Source organism: Balaenoptera musculus, chromosome 10 (assembly GCF_009873245.2).
Source record: "Balaenoptera musculus isolate JJ_BM4_2016_0621 chromosome 10, mBalMus1.pri.v3, whole genome shotgun sequence".
In the NCBI taxonomy this organism is placed as follows: domain Eukaryota; kingdom Metazoa; phylum Chordata; class Mammalia; order Artiodactyla; family Balaenopteridae; genus Balaenoptera; species Balaenoptera musculus.
The window spans coordinates 2707247-2730977 of NC_045794.1; the positions used below are offsets into that span (position 1 = coordinate 2707247).

General features: G+C 42.1%; 1 protein-coding gene across 5 annotated transcripts in view; it reads left to right on the forward strand.

The window, feature by feature from the left end:
* The window catches only part of KDM5A (lysine demethylase 5A), an 87054-nt gene extending 67614 nt beyond the window's left edge, over positions 1 to 19440 (forward strand). For all 5 annotated transcript variants that reach the window (XM_036864813.1, XM_036864817.1, XM_036864816.1 and 2 more), the window contains 2 exons: positions 1181 to 1591; positions 9099 to 19440. In XM_036864813.1, coding sequence (XP_036720708.1) covers positions 1181 to 1591; positions 9099 to 9305 — 618 coding nt within the window. In that variant the 3' untranslated portion in view covers positions 9306 to 19440. The remainder of the gene's footprint in view (positions 1 to 1180; positions 1592 to 9098) is intronic.
* Positions 19441 to 23731: the final 4291 nt, after the last annotated feature.

The window sequence follows — 23731 nt, forward strand, 5'->3', positions numbered from 1 at the left end:
GTTTGGAAGTCAGATTGAGGGCGCCTAACTTAGATAGTATTTTCCAGTCGCAGAGCATTTTCTTCACATCCGTTATCTCATCTGATCTTTATTTTACATATAAGGAAACACAAAGTGTTGAGAAGTTAAATATCTTATTCAAGATGTGATAGACTTAAGACACTTGTGACCCAGTGTTCTTTACGAATCTGCAGATTCTGAGGTTCCTGTCAAAGATATTCCAGTATCAAATCTGTGGGAAAATAAATTCTCAAGTGTTATTTCTTAAGTAATTATCAAGCTTACGTTTTTCAATATTTTTCTACCTTACCCCTTGTTCTTTCTGTTACTAGACACACTTTTACTATTAAAATCTTTAACGTTTACTACCTTGGCATATAAATAGCAACAATATTAGACAGTTGAAAAAAAAAGGCAAGTGTTTTTGCTTCGTGACAGCAACTGTTTTCTTGTGAAAGTCACTACATACCCTTTGTAATGAGATCATGGATAAAACTTTGTGTTTTGCTGACAGTTTTGATAACTTCTTAACCACCAAGGATTTATTGAGTTAATAAAGAACTTTAGTACTGGTAAGTGGAGACCCAAAGAGTTATTACATAATTATTTAGTATACATTTAGCTTTCTAGGTATGTTTTCATCTCAGTTACGTAGAGGCGCTACAGACTAAATTAATATATGCAGACACTTTTTTTTGCCTTTTTTTCCCTCTGATAAGCTAAAAATAAGTCAGATATTTTATTTAGGGCTTGCCATTATTTTCTACTGTTATCTTCTTTGAATATTATATTTGCCTTCTTAAAATATCTTCAGAATATTTATTGTGGTATAATGTACACAACATAAAATTTATCATTTCAACTGTTTTTAAGTATACAATTCAGTTGTTTTAATTACATTTATAATATTATACAACTATTACCACTATCCATTTCCAGAACTTTAAAATTATTCCTAACAGAAACTCTATACCCATTAAATAATAAATCCCATTTCCCTCCCCCCAGCCCCGGTAACTCATATTCTACTTCCTGTCTCTATGAAATTGCCTATTCCTGATACCTCATGTAAGAGAATAAAACAATTTTTAAATGTCTTGCTTTAAAATTGTTTCTAAAAAAAAAAATAAATAAAAAAAATAAAAAAATAAAAATTGTTTCTATTTTTATACTTTTGAAGGATGACAGCATGGAAGAGAAACCATTAAAAATAAAAGGAAAGGACTCTTCAGAGAAGAAACGGAAACGGAAGCTAGAAAAAGTAGAACAGCTTTTTGGTGAAGGAAAGCAGAAGTCCAAGGAGCTGAAGAAAATGGATAAACCTAAAAAGAAGAAATTAAAATTAAGTGCAGAAAAATCAAAGGAGCTGAACAAACTGGCCAAGAAACTAGCAAAAGAAGAAGAGAGGAAGAAAAAGAAGGAGAAGGCTGCCGCAGCCAAAGTTGAACTTGTGAAGGAGAGCTCGGAGAAGAAGAGAGAGAAGAAGGTGCTGGACATCCCCTCCAAGTATGACTGGTCAGGAGCGGAGGAGTCTGACGACGAGAACGCTGTGTGTGCCGCGCAGAACTGCCAGAGGCCCTGCAAGGACAAGGTGAGTCTAGCTGCGCCCGCCAAGTGTGCGCGGGGACGTGGAGCAGCGGCCGGGCACACCGGGGTTTGAGGTAATCATGGTCTGTTTGGTCTTGTGACGTCACATGTGTAATTCAGTTTCTAGAAACATCTTCAGTTATGCGGCTCTTAGTGGAAGAAATGTTGTGTTTTAGAAATCGTATACGTGGTGGTCGTCCTGACGGAGCGGAGAGAAGCCGTGTGGTACCAGGAGCAGTGCGTCTCGGGCGTGGGCACAGCAGGGCTCAGAGCAGTCGTGTCCCTTCCCTGCAGGGTGCCTCGGGGGACTAGACATCTTGTCAGTTAGCCACAGTGGCCCGAAAAGTCCTGGGCCGGTATCCTAAGAGCTGTGGCAAATTGCATTGAGTTCAGTTCTGAAGACCTAAAACTAGGGGGTTAAATCTTCCCCTTTGGTCTGTGTCTTATCCACACCCAGCCCTATGTATACTCTCCTAAATAGAATATGATTGTTTTCACATCTCTTGCAAAAAATAAAGACCTTTAAAGGTATTATTTTTAAAATGTCAGCCCTGAATTTTAAATATTAGCAAGGATAGGATGGTCTTTCTTAAGGTAATAATTGATGTTATAAACTTCTGAGAAAGACGGATGGACTTTATGAAAAATCCTAGTTCATTAAATGGCTGAAGGTATCTATTGTAGTGTTCCCATCAAGATTATTAGTAAATTCATGGTTTTAATTTTATTATCTCCTTACACCACTTGATGTTTAGAATTTTAATAGCTCCTCAATTTGAATATATAAACAATAAACACAGCTGCATCACTATTCCCTTACTTTCCTCCTCAGTTAAATACTTGTTAGAGCTTGAAGAGGTCACCTTATCCAGCCTCTTCATTTCACAAATGATGAAGCCAGGACTGAGTGAAGATAAATGATGTGACCAAAGTCACAGAGCTCATTAGTGGCAAAACCAAAAGTAGAACCCTGGCTCCCAGACCAGGTGCTCTCCGCTAATATCCCCACCCACCCCTCCGGTAACTGAGATGCAAGTACAAAAACACAGTGCAAAACTAAATGACACATATTTAAATTATACTTACTAAAGGTTTTCTACTCACTTTTGGAAAATGAATAGATAGTAAAATATATATCCCATAGTCCAGCTTTCCGAGGACCACAGCTGTAAATATTTTACTGTGTTTCCTTCTAATTCCTTTTCTGTATAGTTTGTTTTATATCATGTCATACTGTCTATTCACTTTTGTATCTGCTTTATTAGTTTCGTAAGTATTTTTCTATATTATAAATATTTTGGTAGATACATTATATGTGTGTGTATTATTATTATTATTATTTTTTGCGTGTATTATTTTTATCTTTCATTTGAATTTATTCTCATCTGAATGTGTTTATTAAAGAGGCTGATGACAGGTTAGCTCTTTCTCTTTGGGTCTGAAGTATTAGCAGCTTAGCGTTGGCAGGACCTTCTCCCTTTTCTTCCTCCTTTAACTAATTGTATGGCAGCTGGAGGACTGGCAACAGGATATGTTTCTTTTTCAAGCTTTCCTATCGTCCTTCCTACAGTGTTTATATCCATCATGAACCTTTCTGTTTTTTTTCTCCTTTTCACTTAACAACCTCTCCCCTCTCCTCTGTTCAGCATTTAAAATACAGTTCAGTTCATCTACTATCCCTGTTCTTTTCCTGTAGCATATAAACACTACAGGCAGTTTTTTTCTCATCTGCCATAAAATTGTTAACACATGTCCTGCTTCGTCTCAGGGTGGTCAAGGAGTAAGGTGAGATCATCTATATGAAAGCACTAGTTAACCAAAAATGCAACTTAAGTGTTAAGATGTGATCATTATTTTTAGATGAACCCTGAGATTTGCTCCTAACATTATAGGTATTTTAAAAAAAAATCTAGAAAGGGGAATCCCCTGGAAGTCCAGTGGTTAGGACTCCACAGCGCTTCCACTGCAGGGGCCCTGGCTTCAATCCCTGGTTGGGGAACTAAGATCCTGCATGCCACATGGCGTGGCCAAGAAAAAAAAAATCTGGAAAGTTATCTACATTTTGATGGAGCAAAAGTAGATTTAGCTGAATATTTAGAGAAAATGTCTATTGTTTAAAACATACAAAGATTTGTACACATTAATTTGTTAAGATTAGTACAAAAATTGTCAGAACACATACACAGGTGAGCAAGTGTGCCTTAACCTGTCAATAGCTACATGAAAGAAACTTACGAATGATGTATTTCTATAATGTGTTTAATTTTAAACAAATTATTTCAGATTATAAACATTTTGTCCGTCATTTCTGTTTTGCAATTTTTATGGTTCTCCAAGGCTGTTTCTGACACCAGTTTTACTAAATGGAAGGTGTGTTTCTTTAGAAACTTGGTAAAGAATTTTACAGCTTTCTCAATTTGAAGTATAGTGTTTCTCTAAGGAAAACAAATTAATGCATGGTACGCATCTTCAGAACAAAAGGATGACAAGAAAAGAATGTTTTTTAAGGAAGTCTGTGTTCTTTAAATATCATGTAGCAAAAAACCCACACAACTTCTTGGGTTCATTTATATTTAGGTAAATGTATTCTAACTAGTAATTACTATTACTTTTACCTAAAAATGTGCAGATTGAGAAAACTTTGAAGGATTACTTAAATGTACCTAGCTTCAATTTCAAGATGTTTTAGAAAGAAAAAAGAAAAATATTATCAGAAAATGTGAAAGGTTTAAAAAAAACCAAAACTGTCTCTTCCATCATTATCAAATTCAAGTTGAAATTAATTTTAAAAGTAACAATGAAGAACTATTTTCAAAAAATTAGTTTTAAGGTTCAGAATCTTTTTCTCCGTGAACTTTGCCACTTTCATTCGATCTTATTGGTACCAAGAGTAAAACGAGTTAACTTGAAGGAGCAAATTCTTTCAAGCTAATATTTAAGTAACATTTTTTCTGCATTAAAATAAATATTTAATCTTACTTATGAAAATAGATTTTTTTCCCTTTACTTTTTTTTAACCTTCTTACTATGGGCTTTTTCCTTACCCATTACTACCTCCCTAAGAAGTTCGGCATGATAAATAAAGAGAAACTATGTTTATAAACTTCTGTCTCTCACTTTTACTATTTGTTAGCCACTCTGATTTTTTTTTTAATAAATAAATAAATTTATTTATTTATTTTTGGCTGCATTGGGTCTTCGTTGCTGCGCACGGGATTTCTCTAGTTGTGGCGAGTGGGGGCTGCTCTTCGTTGCGGTGCACGGGCTTCTCATTGCGGTGGCTTCTTGTTGCGGAGCGCGGGCTCTAGGCGCGCGGGCTTCAGTAGTTGTGGCGCGTGGGCTCTAGGCACGCAGGCTTCAGTAGTTGTGGCACGTGGGCTCAGTAGTTGTGGCTTGCGGGCTCTAGGTGCACAGGCTTCAGTAGTTCTGGTGCACGGGCTCAGTAGTTGTAGCTCACGGGCTCTAGAGCGCAGGCTCAGTAGTTGTGGTGCATGGGCTTAGTTGCTCCGCGGCATGTGGGATCTTCCCGGACCAGGGCTCGAACCCGTGTCCCTTGCATTGGAAGGTGGATCCTTAACCACTGCACCACCAGGGAAGTTCCAGCCACTCTGATTTTAAAAGATTTTTGTGGAGAGTTGTCTCAGCAAAAGTATTGCATTATCAGTGGCTTTATCATTCATATCTCCTTGTAGCATAGGTAATCAAAGGTTGGATTACCTAAATGAGGGAGTCACACACACCGAGAGACACAGACACAGACACACGCAGAGACACACACAAACTGGTGATGTTATGATAGGGTAACCAACTGTCCCAACTTGCCTGCGACTTTCCTGGTTTTAGCACCGCAATTCCTGTGTTTTGGGAAACCTGTTAATCTTGGGCAGACTGGGGGAGGGTTGGTTACTTATTGTTAAGATCACCAAAAAAAACATACACGGGGATTGTGAACGTATGTCATACTTGATTAAATTGTTTTAATTTTGAAATCCGACTTTTGCAAGAAACTTCGGTGCAAAAGAGATTGAATGCCAAAATAAAAAGAGCCCAGGTGGGTAACTAAGCTAAGACTGTCACTAAATCACGAGGCTTTCTTTTTTCCCAGTGCAGTAATATGCGCTAAGAAATGAACAAAATATAATGTGCCAAATATATTTTCTTAAGTGTTAATATGAAATCATATAGCAAAACATGAAATGCCAAACTAACATTATATTTCTTATTTAAGCACACATTTCCCCCAATCCAAACCCAGTACGCTATTTTTACTATAGTTAAATGTCTTATCAGTTAATATCTGAACAGCTCATTGCCGTGAAGTTTTTCAGTAATTACTTTTTTTTGATTTGATAAGTATATCTCCCAGAAATACTGAAAGGGGAAATGACTATTAGAACTTACTCTGCAGTTAGCCAAATTCTTTGTTCTTGAGTGTTCAGGCTACTGCATAGTCTGCAGATTCAGTTGACATTCCAGACAAAAGTAGAACTGGATTTTGATTGTAAGTAGATGAACATGATAGGAAGATATTCGTAAAGAGAGCTATTTTTTTAAAATAATTTATTTATTTATTCATTTTTGGCTGCGTTGGATCTTCGTTGCTGCGTGTGGGCTTTCTCTAGTTGTGGCAAGCGGAGGCTGCTCTTCGTTGCGGTGCGCGGGCTTCTCATTGCAGTGGCTTCTCATGTTATGGAGCACGGGCTCTAGGTGCGCAGGCTTCAGTAGTTGCGGCTCGCGGGCTCTAGAGCGCAGGCCCAGTAGTTGTGGCGCACTGGCTTAGTTTCTCCGCGGCATGTGGGATCTTCCTGGACCAGGGCTTGAACCCGTGTCCCCCGCATTGGCAAGCGGATTCTTAACCACTGCGCCACCAGGGAAGTCCAAGAGGGCTATTTTTTCCCTACTAGATTATTAGGGTAAATTGTTGTGTAACATGTAGGCTGGGATAGCATCTCAAGAAAAGTTATATACTTTTTTGGGATGGTGGGAGAGCTGGGCTTAGGAATGGACCTCTAGCCAAAATCACAAAAGGAAATGTTGTCTTCCTTATTTGAAAGACCGCAATAGATGTGATTTTGGGAGACTGGAAGCCAGGGCGTGTAGTGCACAATTAGATTCTAAAAGACATGGGGCCGCTTTTCTCGGCAGCAAATAGTGGTGAATTGGTTACACTCTTACCCGGTGGGGGTGGACTGGGTTAGATAACTGGAGGCAGGAGTAGTTACCTGTTGACTCAGGGGTGTCATAACCAGGGTGGCACCTCCAGGCTGGGCGGCCCAGAGAAGCACAGCTCTCCCAGTTCTGCTGACCAGCTCCAAATAGCCGGACAGTTGGGCTGAGCTCACCCCCGTCAGATTAGCACTTTATAAATCTTCACCTGCTGGTAGCATCTGTATTTTTGAGTCATTGTCTCCCTTTTCTGTCTCCAGGACAGTTTGCCACAGCAGGGACATTTAGATCAGTTGTTTTCTTCACTGCACAGACTTCAGAAGCTAAATATCACACAAACAATTGCAGAACAAAACCAAAATTTATGTTAGGAAGTAATTAAGTCACTCCGAACTTACAGAAAGCGGGATCACATAGTGCCAATGATGGTCAAATTTAGAATATTTAAGAATTACCTGGGGGGCTTCCCTGGTGGCGCAGTGGTTGAGAATCTGCCTGCCAATGCAGGGGACACGGGTTCGAGCCCTGATCTGGGAAGATCCCACATGCCGCGGAGAAACTAAGCCTGTGACCCACAATTACTGAGCCTGCGCGTCTGGAGCCGGTGCTCCGCAACAAGAGAGGCCGTGACAGTGAGAGGCCCGCGCACCGCGATGAAGAGCGGCCCCCGCTCACCACAACTAGAGAAAGCCCTCTCACAGAAACGAAGACCCAACACAGCCAAAATAAATAAATAAATAAATAGCGTTCCCTTAAAAAAAGAAAAAAAAAGAATTACCTGGGAGCTGGTCACAGTGCAGGATCCTGGTTTGTCCCCCAAGATATTCTGAGTCTGTAGGTTTGGGACGGGTCTCAGCTACACTTTTAACAGACGCAACAGGTGATTCTGATGCAAGTAGTGCCGCAGGCAGTTACTTGAAGGTGCAGAATGTTTTGTGGAAAGTAGGATAGTGAGTAGAGCCAGGAGACTGTGATCTTAAAAAGTGCCTTCATTGTCCCAGGCTGTGGACCAGGTGTCTTGCCAAACATTATTTTACTTGATCCTCTAAATAATCCTGTGAGCAAGATTTAATCTCCATTTTACAGATGGAGAAATGGAGCCTTAGGGAGATTAAATGACTTGCCTCAAATTTTACACCAGAACTCTAGGAACAGTGAAAGCAAAAAGATTATTTTGACAAATGATTTCTCCCACCCTTTACTAAAAACCTCGAAATTACTAACAGGAGTATCACACTTTTGATAAGTTTTATAGTATATGGACACTGATTTTGAAAACTACTCACTTTTCCTGAGACTCATTTCCCCAGCCCAAACCTCCTTCCTCTGTTCTTTCTCATAAGCTATACTGAAGTACTTAATTGATCACTTCATACGGCGTACTTTGCCCTGTTTTCTGGCAAAGCTCATTGTTGTAAGTGACTTCGATGTTGCTAGTGAAGTTATCAACTTTTGTACTGGGGAGAGAAGGGCAAGTAGCTCTTTTATATTAAAGGTTCTAATCCGCCGTGGCATAGCTGTAAAAACTACCCCAATCAGCTGCCAAACAGGAAAGCCCCAAATCACCGCACTGTTAACTATATGCCCCAGGCTTAAAGTCACCAAACAATAGTCCTTTTCTAGCCTCCTATAATCACAATGTTCTCTGAAGGGTCAGAGCTTGCCTGGCATCTGCCAGTGACCTATCGGTTACCCAGACTTTAATTTTAAACCTCAGAGTGACCTATTGACCTGTGTCTTTCACTGTTTTAATTGGTTAATTTGTAAGATTTGACCTCTGATATTTGCTAACTTTTTATAGGGAGTTGTATTTGTAACGGAAGAAGAGAAGAATAAAAAATATTAGTTTAAAAAGTAGCCTATGTGACTGCTTTTCTAAAAAGGTATTTAATGCTCTTAGTACTTTGGCTTATCTCTTTGAAATAAAGCTAATACACAGGATTGCCTTCACATTGTTGTACTCTTCTTTTCTTGATTGATAATTGCATTGTCTTAGAGCCTAGAAATTGTCAATATTAGCTAAAACTACTTGGCTGCTCTATTAGAAGTTCCTTTTTTGTCCAATTTTCTCAAACATGTTTCTGCCTCACAAGGAGCCCCAGGTATTTATGAGGTAATGGAGTACCTAAGAGGCCTAATTTTGTGGACATATTATGGAAAAAATAATTTGGGGGTATTAACTTCCCAGCTTCTTTCTTTAAAAAATAACCCCATAAGAAGTCATTGTCTGTCTCTGGGCATCCCAATTATTTGCTTTCATTTAAGCCAAGAAAGCTCTTTGGTTTGCTTGTATTCAGGCTTAATGTGTATGTAACCTAAACATTCCCTGATCTTGTCTCCAACAGGTAGACTGGGTGCAGTGTGATGGTGGCTGTGATGAGTGGTTTCACCAAGTTTGTGTGGGTGTATCTCCAGAAATGGCTGAAAATGAAGATTACATCTGTACAAACTGTGCAAAGAAGCAGGGGCCGGATAGCCCAGGTCCAGTACCACCTCCTTCTTTCATAATGAGCTACAAACTACCAGTGGAGGATCTTAAAGAGACCAGTTAGCAGATGCTGGGTTAGTTTGGGACATGGGGGAAAACGGACCACACAGAGACCTTAGTCAGTAGAGTGGTTCAGATCCACTCAGAATGTTGCTTCCAAAGACGAATGGCCTTCTGGGCAAGTCCTCCCAGCCGACTTCCCCTGGGCGTGGACGTGGGACCTGCGTTCTCTGTCAGCACATCTGGGCCGAGGGGGTCTGCTTTGGTCCAGCAGCCAGTGTTTCAGTTCGCGTCTCCTCTGAGATTGCTTGTCACATTAAGGCCAGACATTTGAGCTCTAGGGTGGCTGGCTGGCATTAGTGCATTGGTGTGCTGGCAGGGCATGTAGGATGCAGCTTCTGGCCCGTTGGTACTAGTTAGAGGTTTGCAGCCGGCACCATCCAGAGGTGCTGATCACTTGGATCTCCTTAGTTAGGCCAGTGGGAGAGGAGTAGAGTAGCAGTTTCCTTCCGCTCTGCCCTGGCATTTGACGCCCTACACATCCAGCTAGGAGAGGGCCAGGGCTGAAGTTAATCCTGTCAGAGGCCATGGGTAGTGGCACAGCCTGTAGACCTCAGCTCCATGTGCTTGTTTGTACCAAGAAGAAAACCCCAGTTGAGAGGCAGATCACCTCATCTTCCTAAGGAGGAGGATGGCATCTAGTTCAGAAGTCTGACTAGATAGGATTCTGGGAAGAAGAGATTTTATTTCAAGGCAAGGAGCCTTTTTTTGGCTTTGAGAAGTCTTGCTGTCTTGGGTCTACATTTTAAAGAAGAGCAGGTACGTGGATCCAGGCTTCTGCGGTAGCAAAGAAGACAAGTCAGAATGTTTGACTGAGCCACAGCGGTGCCTGCTTTTCGGGGAACCCTTCATTCACAAGCGCACCAGGTGCCACCAGGCTTCAGGCGTGGCCCCGAGCAAGACCAGCAAATAACAGCTCTTGCCTTGCAGCCCGGCCCCCACTGGCTGTGGTTTCCAGGACTGGCCGTTTCTGACTGTGGCCCACGGCAGATGCTGTCGCACAGCACGTGGCTTCATCAGAAGACGTGGGCTTACAGTACCTCTGGGTGACAAAGTTGTTTTAGTAAATCCATTTTTAAAAAAAAAGAAAAAAGGACTTGTTTTTACTTTTTTCTAAATGTCTCTGACTACTGACTGTTCTATAAATAGATTATTTTTCCTTTTTTAATATACATATATGAATATATAAATATATATATATATAAATATATATATATATATATATATTTACCGTTACCAGCAGCTTATGACAGAGTTTCAGCATCAAAAATCCATTTGGGGGCTTGCTTTCTCATCTTGCTTTTTAATAAAGGAATCCCATTCCTTCCTTGTAGTACAAGGAGTTAGCACTTCCTTCTCCATCCTAGCCCGACCAGATCTTCCATGTTGGTTTTGTTCAAATAGGTAATTATATTTCGTTTGTGTGTTGGGACTTGTCCCTTTCTGTGGGGAAACCTGGTCATACTGTATCTGTGATGGTAGTTCTGTTTTGTATGTGAAAGTTTGGAACTACGGTGCTGTGTTCTCCCTCCTGTTGTGTTCTGTGTCCTTGTGAAGGTGTTAGGTAAGCTGTATGGAAACTCTTATTAGAAGGGGACTAATTTTTTTTTTTTTTTTTTTAGGACAAAAAAACCCAAAAACCCACCAAACAAACTAAAAATGGTGTTTTGTCTTCACTATCCTGTGTCCCTTTATTTTAGTTTAAAGATCTGTGGTTTGACTTAAATTCATCAGTTTTCCTTTTAAAAGGGGGGAGCAGGGTGGGCCCAGAGAGCAGCTTTTAGTCTTGTCTTCCCTTTTTGCCCCGATCTCTTTTAAAGAAATGTCTTCTAGTAACTAGAAGTGAAATGTACTGTCCAGTCACAGTTTGCGTGGGTATGAGATTTAACTCAAAAGGCATCTTACTAAAAAAAGCAAAACCTTTCCTATAAAATCCAGTTTCTGGAAATGCTTTCTCTATGGTTCTACTACCTATTTTTTAGTCACTTCTCCCTTAATATCATATAACATTTTGAGTGTCTTGGCCTGTTAAGAGGTTCATAAGTGTTGGTGTGCATGGGTCTTAAAATCTCATCTCAAGTGTGTGTATGATTTAAGATTTCAATGGAAATTACAAGGTAACTAAGTAACCAGTTTCATAACTTATCATTTTGCCAGTCTCTCAATACATAAAGATATTACTACTTAGTTAAGAATTTCACCTGGTTGATATTATAGAAGAAAGCACAATGTTTTTTGCTTTTCGGTCTTCTCTGTAAAAGTCTTCGCAAGTACTTGTGGGTTAAAAATTGAATGCAGTCTTAAGTGATGGCTGCCCGGAATATATTTAAAAATACCTTGTTTTTCCTTCGTTCCTCAGCTATCAGTGGAGGGGCATGAGGTGCTGAGAAAGACAGCTAAGGTGCTCTGCCGCTTGGAGTGTGCTGGATGGATAGAGGGCTGTTGAGGGAACAATTTATGTTCATAATAGGTATTTGCCTGCATATTTGACTGAGAGAAAAACGCAAGGCAGTCTCCAACCACGAATAGCTCCCTGTTTATCTTCGGACATTTTGAAACTCAAATATATCATTTAATTGATACTGTGGGATTTTCTGTATTTATTTGAAAGTCACAGCGGATTTGGTCTGACTTTTGACCATTTAGACCAAAGGTTGAGAACAGATGAGAGACAGTTAAAAAAAAAAAGAAAGAGAAAAGAAAAATATATAGATATGTGTAATTTTGTAATGAGTGAACTAAGATTCATCTGTTAAAGAAATGATGATGTTTTTTTCACTTAGAGGAAATTACTTATTTTACAACTTAACTCCATTCTGCGGTATTGTAACCTTTCATATTAAAACTTGATTTAAAATGTTTCTTTACCCTTCCTATCTCCTCAGAGTCGCAATTCTTCACCACTCGTTCTTTAACTTACTCGTTAATTCTTTCAAAGGTATGTCTCACTACGTTCATTATAAACCATTTTGGCAAAGGTTATAGAAAGGAAGATGAAAACTGGTAGGTCAAGAGTAGGTCCTTGGAACCACGCAAGTGCAATGACAGCTGTCTCGTGGTCCTTCCAGCCGGGGCTGGCCTCGCTGCCTGTAGTGACCCTGCAGAGATGTGTGGGGAGATGCAGGGCCAGGCTCCTTCCCGAGCTGCTGCCTCCCAGCTCTTCCTGACTCACACGTGGGCATCATGGAACAACAGCTACTGCACGTCACGCTTCAGATAATTGAAACGGCAGATGTGAAACCTGGGTCGCCCGCGATGTACTTGAATAATCAAAACCCCAGCGAGGGCTGACCTGTGAGATGAGAACGATTTCACCTGTGCTTCACTTCTCTACTTTTGTCTTCGACACGTGTCCAAGAAATGTCAGCTTGCTTGTTTCTCTTAATTTTTAGATTTTGATGCAATTCAGTGGATGTAAGAGAAACTCCCTACTTGGCAATATTTTAATTCTACAGTCCATTTGTGCAAATATCAGCCAGTGCTTAAAGTAGGAGGGTGAAAGGGAAAACTGAGAAAGCCCTTCTTTCAAAGGGAGGGATTATCCACCTTTTAAGGAGAAAGTGGCAATTTGAAGTGGGATTTGAAAATTGTGGGAAAATTAAGCAAAGTCCCACACGTAACCAGGTTCAGTAAAGGTTTACATATGAACTAGCTTCATGTGTGTGTAAAAAGTTGCTTTTGCGGTATGTCCTTAAGTATAAATTTTTAAAAGTAGGCAATTGGTTTGCCTTTTACCTTTTGAAATCCCACCTTTTTTGTTGTTTTTAATTAAGGCATATCATTACTTTGGATGTGGATGTGCCATGGCATTTAGTATTTACAGCATGAGAAGGAAAGAATGGATATTAATATATTTTGGAATTCTAGTCTTCTCTTGGTCTGGATCATATCCAGTCACCACTATGCAACGAATGATGTGCACTGGGAAAGGATGTGATGGGTTTTTAAAGATGTGTCCTGCTTATTCTTACTTTTGCAATACTCCAAGGTGTCTAAACAGGAATGTCTTTTGTAAGCCTCACGACCTATTGATTATTCTCTTACATGTTTATTTACCTGTTAGTGAGACACTTAAATATAATATGGACTCTAATTTACCAGGGATTTTGGTGGTGCCTTATGAAAAGTATAACTTGATTTCTTGTTTTTTTGAGCATGTTTTGCATTTCTTTTGTTTTCTGAAAGAATGTTAGGTATGGTTATTTGCATTACATCTAAAAAATTTAAAAAATTGTGTGTGTGCTCAGGTCCCCCCCTACCCTGTCATTCACATTGGTGGCAACTCTAAGTGGTAACCAAGTAAAGGTAGATTTTGGTAATTGATCTGAGAGCCACTTTTAACCTGTTGCAGAACAGTTTCTAATGTGCATTTGCTCTCTATAAAATAAAGAACTGGCCTCAAATAACTTCACCAGTGGTGTAATTAGCCTGTTAAATTGCTGAGAATAGTGTTTTCAGAAAGCGTGAAGTAGAAGAAGTGATTCCTGCAGATTTCACCTTTCTCTGTTTTCAGCAAGAGTCCAGCGTCTGAATGAAAATGTTCAGACATTTTCCCCACCGTTGATTTCTTAAGCGGTTTATCCCTTTGTAGCGAACCAGTAATAAAAGCAGGAAAGATGAAGAAATACTTCCTTTTTCCTTTGGCCTCCTAGTACTTAAAACTAGCTCAAACTGCACCTTACACTTCAGAGAAGTAAATGGCCCTTTTTTCTCATTGCCAAGGTTATCAGGTCATGCAGGCGTGAGGGACAGATCATTGCTGAAAATGTCAAGGTTCTGCCTGCAGTGAAATTGGCCTCAAACATGAAGTGTTTGATTGTGTATGTATGTGTTAGGGAGGAGAATTAGTGGGAAGAAGGAGGAAGAAAAAACTGGTTATCTCAACTTGGAAAAGAATTTTCTTGCCAACAACAACAAAAAGACCATGAAATTTCGTAAGATTGACAGATTCTTTTCTTTTTAAAAGTTGTGTGGAATCCACCCAGTTTAGATCACGTATTTCTTGGGGCCTTGGCATTGTGGTTGATACCAGTACGTTGAAGATCCAGAATCTCTTCATGGGAAGCTTAGCCTTGCATTGGGAAGTCTCAGATAACACAACGAACGAACAATACAGAAGAACACGCTCAAGGACTGTATGCTGTGACCAAACAGTGGAATTTGGAATTTCTTGACTCTTCTCACCTATTTGCTCTTTAAAGTGTGTTTCTGCCCTGCTTTTAGTAGGCAGAAAGATGATTTAATGTTTCCATGTGACAAAGTCCCATGAAATTTCTTTACTAGGCAAGGATTTTCTCTAAGCTCGTCTGTGGAGCCAGGATGTATCTTTGTTAATGCAAAATAAAGATGGCACAAGCAGCCTTAAAGATGGTTTGGTGGCTCCAGCTGGTGAACCCCCTAGTAAGGAACTCTGGTGAGTTGCCAGGGACATAGGGGTGAGCTCAGAATCTAATGTAGTTTCAAAAACAACACCCCCTCAAAACAAAAACTTCAAAAGCCCAGGTGAGAACTTCAGGGTTACATAAGAAAGAATGCTGGATTTAGGAATGAACTGATCTGGGTGTTAGCTCTTTGTATGACCTTCTGTTGCTTACTTCCCTTTTTGGAATCTGTTTCCTACCATGTGTGGGTTCTTGTGGATACAAAGACATTTAAGTTACAGCCCCTCTCCTTGAAGGAGGGTAAGACAGACGTTTCTAAGGATGTTTCTTACAAAAACTTTGATGGAATTGAGAAGGGAGGATAGTAGAGAGGTTTTGGACATGTAATCCAAATTCCCATTCCGTACTCCTGAGGAGGGAACACGCAGGCTCTGCTGAATATTCTGTTGTTAGAAAATTTAAGTCTCGGTCACTAACGTTCATATTAGAGCACACCCATAGTCTCCATTTGGGTCTGAATTTTGTGGAGTTCATCATGCACTTTGACGTGTGCCCCAAGACCAGCATCTTGCTGTGCTATTCAGTAAGACGAGTGTATCAGACACATTCCGACAGACCTAACCGTGCCCCTCCCTCCTCCTGAGTTGGTAGCTACTTGGCCTTAGTGAGAAATTCTCCCTCCGGCCAAAGCATCGGCCCCTGCCCTCCTCATTCTGGGCCGCTTTCTGCTGAGACCAGTAGGCCACCCGGGCCCTGGTGGCTTTAGTCTCCTGACTGAACCCTGCCATCCTTTCTACTTGGCACTAAGCTTCGTGGTTGGTTGTTTCTCCATCACTCTGACCCTGCAGGACCTCATCCCCGGTCGGTTCCGCCATCCGATGTCGTCGCTGCTAAATACTGCCGAGTACACGCCCTTGATGGGTAGCTCTACGAGCTGACTCAAGGAGGCCGGCTCTCAGAGCAGGGCAGCAGCCCTGAAGGTCCAGCAACCCCTTCCATTCTTAAAGACACTTGAGACCTTGGTCTCTTGTCCAGTCCCCATCCCAGCACCTCTCTTCCCTCAGCAGAGGCCTCCCCTGTAACACGGAGGAAACTGAAGCCAGCAGGAGGGCTCAGCATCCACATCTGTCTCAGAACAGGTGTCTGTCCTCTGGCCAACACAGACCGTAGGCAAACGGGCAAGCCGGTGAGTCCCATCCCACCTCACCTCCTCAGAGACCTCGCACCCTCCCTCAGCGCATACGCTCAGGTCTCTCCCTCTGACGTGCTCCTGGACCCTGTCTCCCTCTCCTGCCCTCTTGGTCCTTCCTTTGTAGCCAAGCCCCGTTCGTCCCCCCACCTCACTTTCAGATCCCTCAATCTACGGTAATCTGGACCCTCCTCTCCACGTTCCACTGAGGCTGCTCTCACGGAGGCCATAACTGACCACATGTTGCCAAGTCCAGTGGGCACTGCACTTCGTATATGACACCTGACACTTGTCCACTCCCTCTGGGAGACTCCTCCATTGGCTTCTCGGCCACTACTTTTTCCTAATTTTTCTTCCCTGCAGCTGCTCGTTAGTCTTCTTTTCTGTTTACCCTTCGAACGGTGTCATCAGAGGCTCTTCCTGTATCTCCTCCTCGGGTGCCCTCATCCCCCGCCCCCGCCAGCTAACACTTTAATTCAGCTGTTTCCCAAATCAAAATCACCTGCCCAGGCTGGCTTGCTTTGCTCTTTAATCAACTGGTAAACACTTCCACTTGTATTCGTTTTAATCACTCCAAACTCTTTGTGTCAAAACCTAAACTTAGCACCTTCTCACCCCCAAACCAGTTCCTCTCTATACCCTAACCGAAAGCACAGCTAGGTGCCCAAGCCAAAATTCTGCGAGCCATCCTGAATCCTTGCTGACCGCTCGCTTCCCGTGAGCAATGAGATGGTCACTAAATCCTTTAGATTCACTCCCATCTTCATCTCCGTCTCCTCCGTTCCTGTCGTGATGCATCACTTAAGTTCTCACCACTCTCACCTGTTTTTTCGGACTAGTCTTTAGTCTGGTCGATCTCTAGTTCATCTTCCAAATTTCTACAGAATAAACCGTCTAAAGAGCCGATATGTTCACTGCGTTGTTCTACGGAATCTGCTCGTGTTTATCTTTCTACAGGCGTCTGCTTCCACACACTCGCAGCCACTGTACTTCCGACACATGGATTTTCATTTCCTAAACACGCCAGGCTTCTGTCTCATTTTTGAGGGGCGGGCTTAAGTGCCACCTCTTCAGATGCCCCTCTTCTCTCACAACAGCTTGTTCCGCTCCCTCGTGGGACTTTGCAGCATGAGGCATGATTGTTTACAAATTCCGTGAGAGCAGGGGCTTTGCTTCCTTTGTCTCCATACCCAGCACCTAGAACGGTACCCTGTGTACAATAAACATCCAATAACTAACTTGCGTGGCTGCTGGTCTGTGCCTGTGTTCCTCGCTGTACATTCACTCTCACTCACCCTGTACATTACTCTGTGCCTTCGTACTTTCTTCAAAGTTCAGCACGCCCCAAACCTCTGCTGAGAAGTCTTTTCACATCACTCCTCTCCTCCTGATCTGATTTAGATGTCCTTTCATGGAGCTCTGATAACACTTAGATTTACAGCTTCTCAAAGTGTGGTCCCCAGATCCGTAGCATCAGCATCACCTGGGACTTTGTTAGAAATGCAGATTCTTGGATCTTACCCCAGACCTTCAGAGTCAGAAACTCCAGGGGCGGGGCCGACAACCTGGGATTGAACAAGCCCTCCAGGTGATTGCAGTGCCTGCTGGCATTAGAGAACCACTCAGTCACTGCATTTGTATTTCCAGGATTAGCACAATGCCTAGAACAAGACTATTGTAAAGATCTTCCTTGCAGAGAACTGAAATCCATCTTCCTGTGGCCTTCTGCGGCAATCCTGTTTCTTTTGAGAATCTGAAAACCAGTTCAATTGCCCTTGTTTGGTAGCCTTTCAGTGTTTAAGGATAGCCATTATTTCTACTTCCCGACCTTCATCCTCAATCTTCCCGTTTAATATTAATTCTTTCTCATGTGCTGTGACTTTGAGTGCCTTCAAATTCAAACTCATTGGATTGATCTGAACAGACTCCAACGTACTTCATACCCACCTTAAGCATATATATTCAGAGCATCCTTTTAGCTTTCAAGCTACAGTTCTAAAAGTGGAACCATATGCCTGTATAGTCGCCCCAACAAGGTGGCATTCACGATGACCATGACAAGCTTCCGTTGTAGAGTTGGGGATGGACAGTGGAAACCAAAGGTGGTCCAAAGCTCTGTATATGCTCCATTTCAAAGAACCTGGCCGTGGTCACCTGCAAAAGTAATTTTGTAAAGTGGTTTCATATCACTGAATTGGTGGTTCTCAGCTGTGGCGGCACATTTGAATCGTCTGGAGAACTTTTAAAAACCATTCCTGCCACTCTCGCCCCAGACCAATTGAATCACAGTATCTCGGAGCGGAGCCCAAGCAAGAGTATTTTTTGGAACAGCTTTATTGAGGTATAGTACCATGAAACTGTTTTATGTACAAGTCAGGGATTTTCAGTAAATTTACAGAATTGTGCAACCGTCACTCCAGTCTAACTTTACAATGTTTCCATCACCCCAAAAAGAAACTTCATGCCCATTCATGTCACTCCCTGTTTCCACTCCCCAACCCCAGGCAGCCACGAATCTACTTACGTTTCTATAGATTTACCTTTTCTAGACCCAAGCATTAGGATTTTTAAAAAAGCTTCCAGGTGATTTTTAAAATGCAGCCAGGTTTGAGAATCGCAGCGCTAAATGCATGACAAGGAATCTGGTTTTTTCAGAACTGTGTGTAAGGAGGGTATTTCACACATTTTCACATTTTTTGTCTCCCTCTTAGCCGGCACATGTAACCATTACTAGTATAAGATCATTAACTTGATAATGGGAGTTGATGGGCCATTCTATTATTTTCCCTTTATACCTTGTAGTATCAAATTCAAAATTGCCTCCCATGCTCTCCCCAGGCTGTTTAAAAACATCTCTAGTCTGCTTTTTCCACTTTGGTTCATGAATTAACAGTGACGGAAGTTCTCTTAGAGCATTCTCCCTGAGATGATGTCTCCAAAGATGATTGCAAAGTATCTGTGTCGATCCCATGCATAAAGTTACTTTCCTTTAAGAATCCTTCACATTGGTGTCTCTTTATCAGCTGTTTTGCTGTCTGACTAACTTCTCTGCCAAATGTAGATTTTTTTTCTTTGTAAATATGCTAATATTTCTAAAAATTTGGGGGGAAATATATTTCTTGTTTTTTAAATAAACAGTACATGCACATTTGTTTCAAAAATATTTTTAAAAAAGTAAATGAAAAGTCATCCTCTACCCAAAAATGACCACATTAAGATTTACGCAAAGTTACTTTCAGACAGCTCCCTGTGTATATTTAGGTATGCATATCTACAGATATGTACACCTTTACATGAATGTACCGCCTTGTAACTTGCTTCCTTAATGTCGGCATTTGTATATGACAATAAATATAGATTTGTATTGTTTTTAATGGCTGTATAGTTTTGCATTCAATGGAATCTTAAGGATTTTTAAGCGTTATGTATATTGAGGACATTATTTGACTTGTGTTGCAAAATTTTGACCACCTTATTAGTCTTTTAACCTTATTTATATTTTTTCTTTATAGACATTATTAAATCTCATGCTGTAAACTTAACCTCTTTAATTTTATAATTCCTGATTTTCCTGACATGCTTAGAATGACTTTCTCTCTTCTACAAGATAATAAAAATACCTCCACGATTTTGCTTAGTACTTTTATAGTTTTATTGTCTACACTAAATTTTTGTTCCATCTTGAATTAATTGATGTGAGGAATGACAAATTTCTTTAGATTATTCCTCTCTTGGCTACGTTTCTCAGGTGTCTACAGCATCTGCATTCACTCTTCAAAGTATGAGCATCTACCTAGCATGTCTCTGTGTGTGTAAATGTGGTCATTCCCAAACTTCTACCTGCTCTGTGTGTGTGTGTGTGTGTGTGTGTGTGTGTGTTTACACTCAACGTACCCACTGCGTTGGCTCTCTGTTGCTGTGTAACAATATTACCACAAACGTCTCAGCATAAAACAGCACAGTTATTACCGCACAATTTCTGTGGGTCGGGAGTCAGGGCTGGGCTCTGACCTCTGCTTCGGGGTCTCCTGGGCTGTCGTCAAGGTTCTGTTGGATGTTGGCTGGGGAGGGATTGCTTCCAAGCCCACGTGGTTGTTGTCACATTTAACTCCTTGTGGGCTGTCGGACTGAGGGCCTCCGTGTCCCATCGGCCGCATCCTCGGCTCCTGGGCTCATGCGCTTCCCCAACGGGGCCACTTGTTTCTTCAAAGCCAGCAAGGCAGGGGGTGACCAGCAAGATAGACGTCACAATCGTGTATAACACAGTCACATACACGCAATCACATACGGCCTGTCACCTGTGCCACATTCTCCTGGTTCGAAGTCACAGGCCCTGCCCACACTTCAGGGGAGGAGGTCACAGAAGCCGTGAACCCCAGGAGGCAGGGGTCCCCAGGGTCTGTCTGCCTACCTCACACCGTCCCTGTGAGCCAGACGCTGCATCAGATTCGCACTGCAGTGCCCGAGAAAGGAAGCTCAACAAAACTCACTCTATTCACGTTAGATTGAAAAGGGAAAGTATGATGGCTTTGTTTCTCTCATGTTCATGAGAAGAAAAGCAGTAACTCTTTTCACTTGGGCTAAATGTTTATAAGACCACCGCAATTTGGGATAATTATAACTGCTCTTTGGCATTCAGTAGAACAAACATTTTCTCTTCTTAGAGAAACAGAAACCTCCAAATCTCATCAAGTCTATTTCTAGTGTTCTGGGTTCCCTGACCTTACTGGTAGTTCTCTTCTGAACACATTCCAAATTGTTCATATCCCTTTTAATGTCTATGCAAAGCGTTCTTTTAATCCTTAAGTCACAATTCTGGATGAAGGAATCAGATTTCCGTGAATATTTTAATTGATAAGACTCACAGTATGCGTAATTAAGAGGCTTTGCAAATTTGTTTCCTCTCTGTACGTTTTTCTTTTTTCTTCTGTAGCCTCATGCTTTTGGAGGCTGTCAGCAAAAATTGTTCTATTTTCCATTCCTGAGCTCCATTCACAGATACAGAAATGGGAGGATTCCCTCAACACGGAAATGACTCTTTTCTTATCTTTCCCGTTCATCCTGAGAGTTCTATTTTTTAGTTCCTAGGGATGGGTAAGGCAGCTTAGTAAATTGATATCTTGGTATGTGGTAAGAAAGGATAAGGCAAGAGAGGAGACTGGAAGCAGAATTCAGAGTTTGAAAGTATCTCATCCCAGGTTTGTAAACTAATAAGTAATACTTCCTTTCCAAGGTAATAAGGTAATAAGACTGTCATCTCTGCTACTGACAGGCAATTCCTGTACATTCACTTGACTATGGCAACTTTACCCCTCAGCAGAGTGTGGGTCAGGGCTAGCTGCGTGTGTTTGCTTTGCATTTCTTCTTTTTTTAAAATTTAATATTTATTTATGTATTTGGCTGTGCCGGGTCTTTGTTGCGGCACGTGGGATCTTTGTTGACACGTGTGAGATCTTCATTGAGGTGTGCGGGGTCTTTTAGTTGTGGCATGCGGGACCTTAGTTGTGGCATGCGGGACCCTAGTTGTGGCATGCGGGATCTAGTTCCCTGACCAGGGATTGAACCCTGCATCCCCTGCATTGGAAGGCAGATCCTTAACCACTGGACCACCAGGGAAGTCCCCTACTGCTCTAGGTTCTATGGATATCTATCTATCTATCTATCTACCTGTCTATCTAGATCTAGATAGATCTACTAAATCATGTCTTAGTATTATATAGTCTTAAGATTTCCAGGAATCCTAATATCAGTTTTTCCATGCTTCTGCTGCCAATAGGATAGGATTGGGTTAGCCAAAAACTTTGTTTGGGTTTTCCATAACATGGTACGGAAAAACACAAAGGAACTCTGTGGCCAACCCAGTATCTAAACTATTCCTAAAAGATGGGTTATCTTTGCATGAAAAATGTGTCTGGGAAATATTATGTGTGAATAGCTCAAGTTCTCTCTAAGATTTTTCTGATTTATGAGATGGCTGCCATTGTGCAGGGGTATCGAGGCTATGGAGACAGTGAGTGGACGGGTCGGGGGAGAAGCAGGTGGTGTTCTAAGTTCACACAAAATCCCCAGTTTCCAAGGTACTTCTTTTCTAAGCTGTATTTTTCCAAAGTTGTATCTGCATTCTCTCTGGTTTGCAGAGAGGGGAGGAAAGAAGGAAAATTTGTTTTAATCTAAAGAAGAAGGATCTGATAACTAAGGTCTAGATGAAGGGAACCCTAGATAAAAAGTAGTGTTAGAATATTTTGATGGGGGGGGTACTTCCCTGGTGGCACAGTGGTTAAGAATCCGCCTGCCAATGCAGGGGACACGGGTTTGAGCCCTGGTCCGGGAAGATCCCACATGCCGCAGAGGAACTAAGCCCGTGCACCACAACTACTGAGCCTGTGCTCTAGAGCTCGCGAGCCACAACTGCTGAGCCCGTGTGCTGCAACTACTGAAGCCCGCTCACCTAGAGCCCATGCTCTGCAACAAGTGAAGCCACCGCAATGAGAAGTCCACGCACCACGGCGAAGAGTGGCCCCCGCTTGCCAACTAGAGAAAGCCTGCGCGCAGCAACGAAGACCCAACGCAGCCAAAAACAACATTTTGATGGGGTTAGAGAAGAAGGTGGATTGAAATGTGAAAAATTCTGGGCCCATCTAACAGAAATTGAGGTATAGGATGCTTTCTCTTTTCTCCTCTTTTTTCAAGTCATTCCTTTCCAAGTGACCAACAGGCACTGCCTTGATGGTTACTAAAAGCAGCTGAGGCTCAATCCCCATCAGCCGCAGGCTCTGGTCCAAGGAGCAGACTGTGAGAACAAGGCGGCAGGAGGGGTAGAGCTGAGTCCTTAGCCCGGCTCTGGGGCAGAATAAGGGGGCTGTGAAAACCAGAGTGGAGAGCCCACAGGGTGAAACTCCCTCCAGCAGGCCTGCCCCAGGGAGACAGGAGGGAAACCCACAGCTGTCATGGGGGAAGAATCCCATGGGTACCAAGAAAGGGTGGGAAAAGAATGAGTAGTGAATGACCCGCATTCAAATGGTACAAGGGGAATTCACACTCTGTTGCTTCGTTAAAGTACCAGCATCGTTCACAGAGCAGAAAGCCAGCACGATTCCTCTTGAATTCATGTTTTAAAAATGCCCTCAGGGCTTCCCTGGTGGCGCAGTGGTTGAGAATCTGCCTGCTAATGCAGGGGACACGGGTTCGAGCCCTGGTCTGGGAAGAACCCACATGCCACGGAGCAGCTGGGCCCGTGAGCCACAACTACTGAGCCTGCGTGTCTGGAGCCTGTGCCCCGCAACGGGAGGGGCCGCGATAGTGAAAGGCCCGCGCACCGCGATGAAGAGCGGTCCCCGCACCGCGATGAAGAGTGGCCCCCACTTGCCTCAACTAGAGAAAGCCCTCGCATGAACCGAAGACCCAACACAGTCAAAAATAAAATAAAATAAATAAATAAAGTAGCTATAAAAAAGAAAAGTGCTTTAAAAAAAAAAAAAAAAATGCCCTCAGACTGAAATTACTACACAAGATGGTGTTTTTGTGAACTCGGGAAGCTGCGTGCAGGGCTGGATCTAGGTTTTCTAGGACCTGAAGTTTAGTCAATTGTGGAGGCCCTCCTTATGCAAAATATGCGTAATTAAGAATTCAAAATTAGCCACGGGATTGGAAGGCACCCTATGCAAGGGAGGGGCCGTGAAGTTCCAGCTTTATTAACTTTACTAACTTTCATTAACGGTATATCTGCCTCTGCTGTGTGAAGCAGGAGGACCTGCTGGAGACCTGAGCTCAAATCCTAACCGTGTATCTTAGTAGGTTTGGAATCTTGGGCAATTTGGTTCTCCTTTCAGAAGCTCAGTTTCTTACCTATAAATCAGGGAT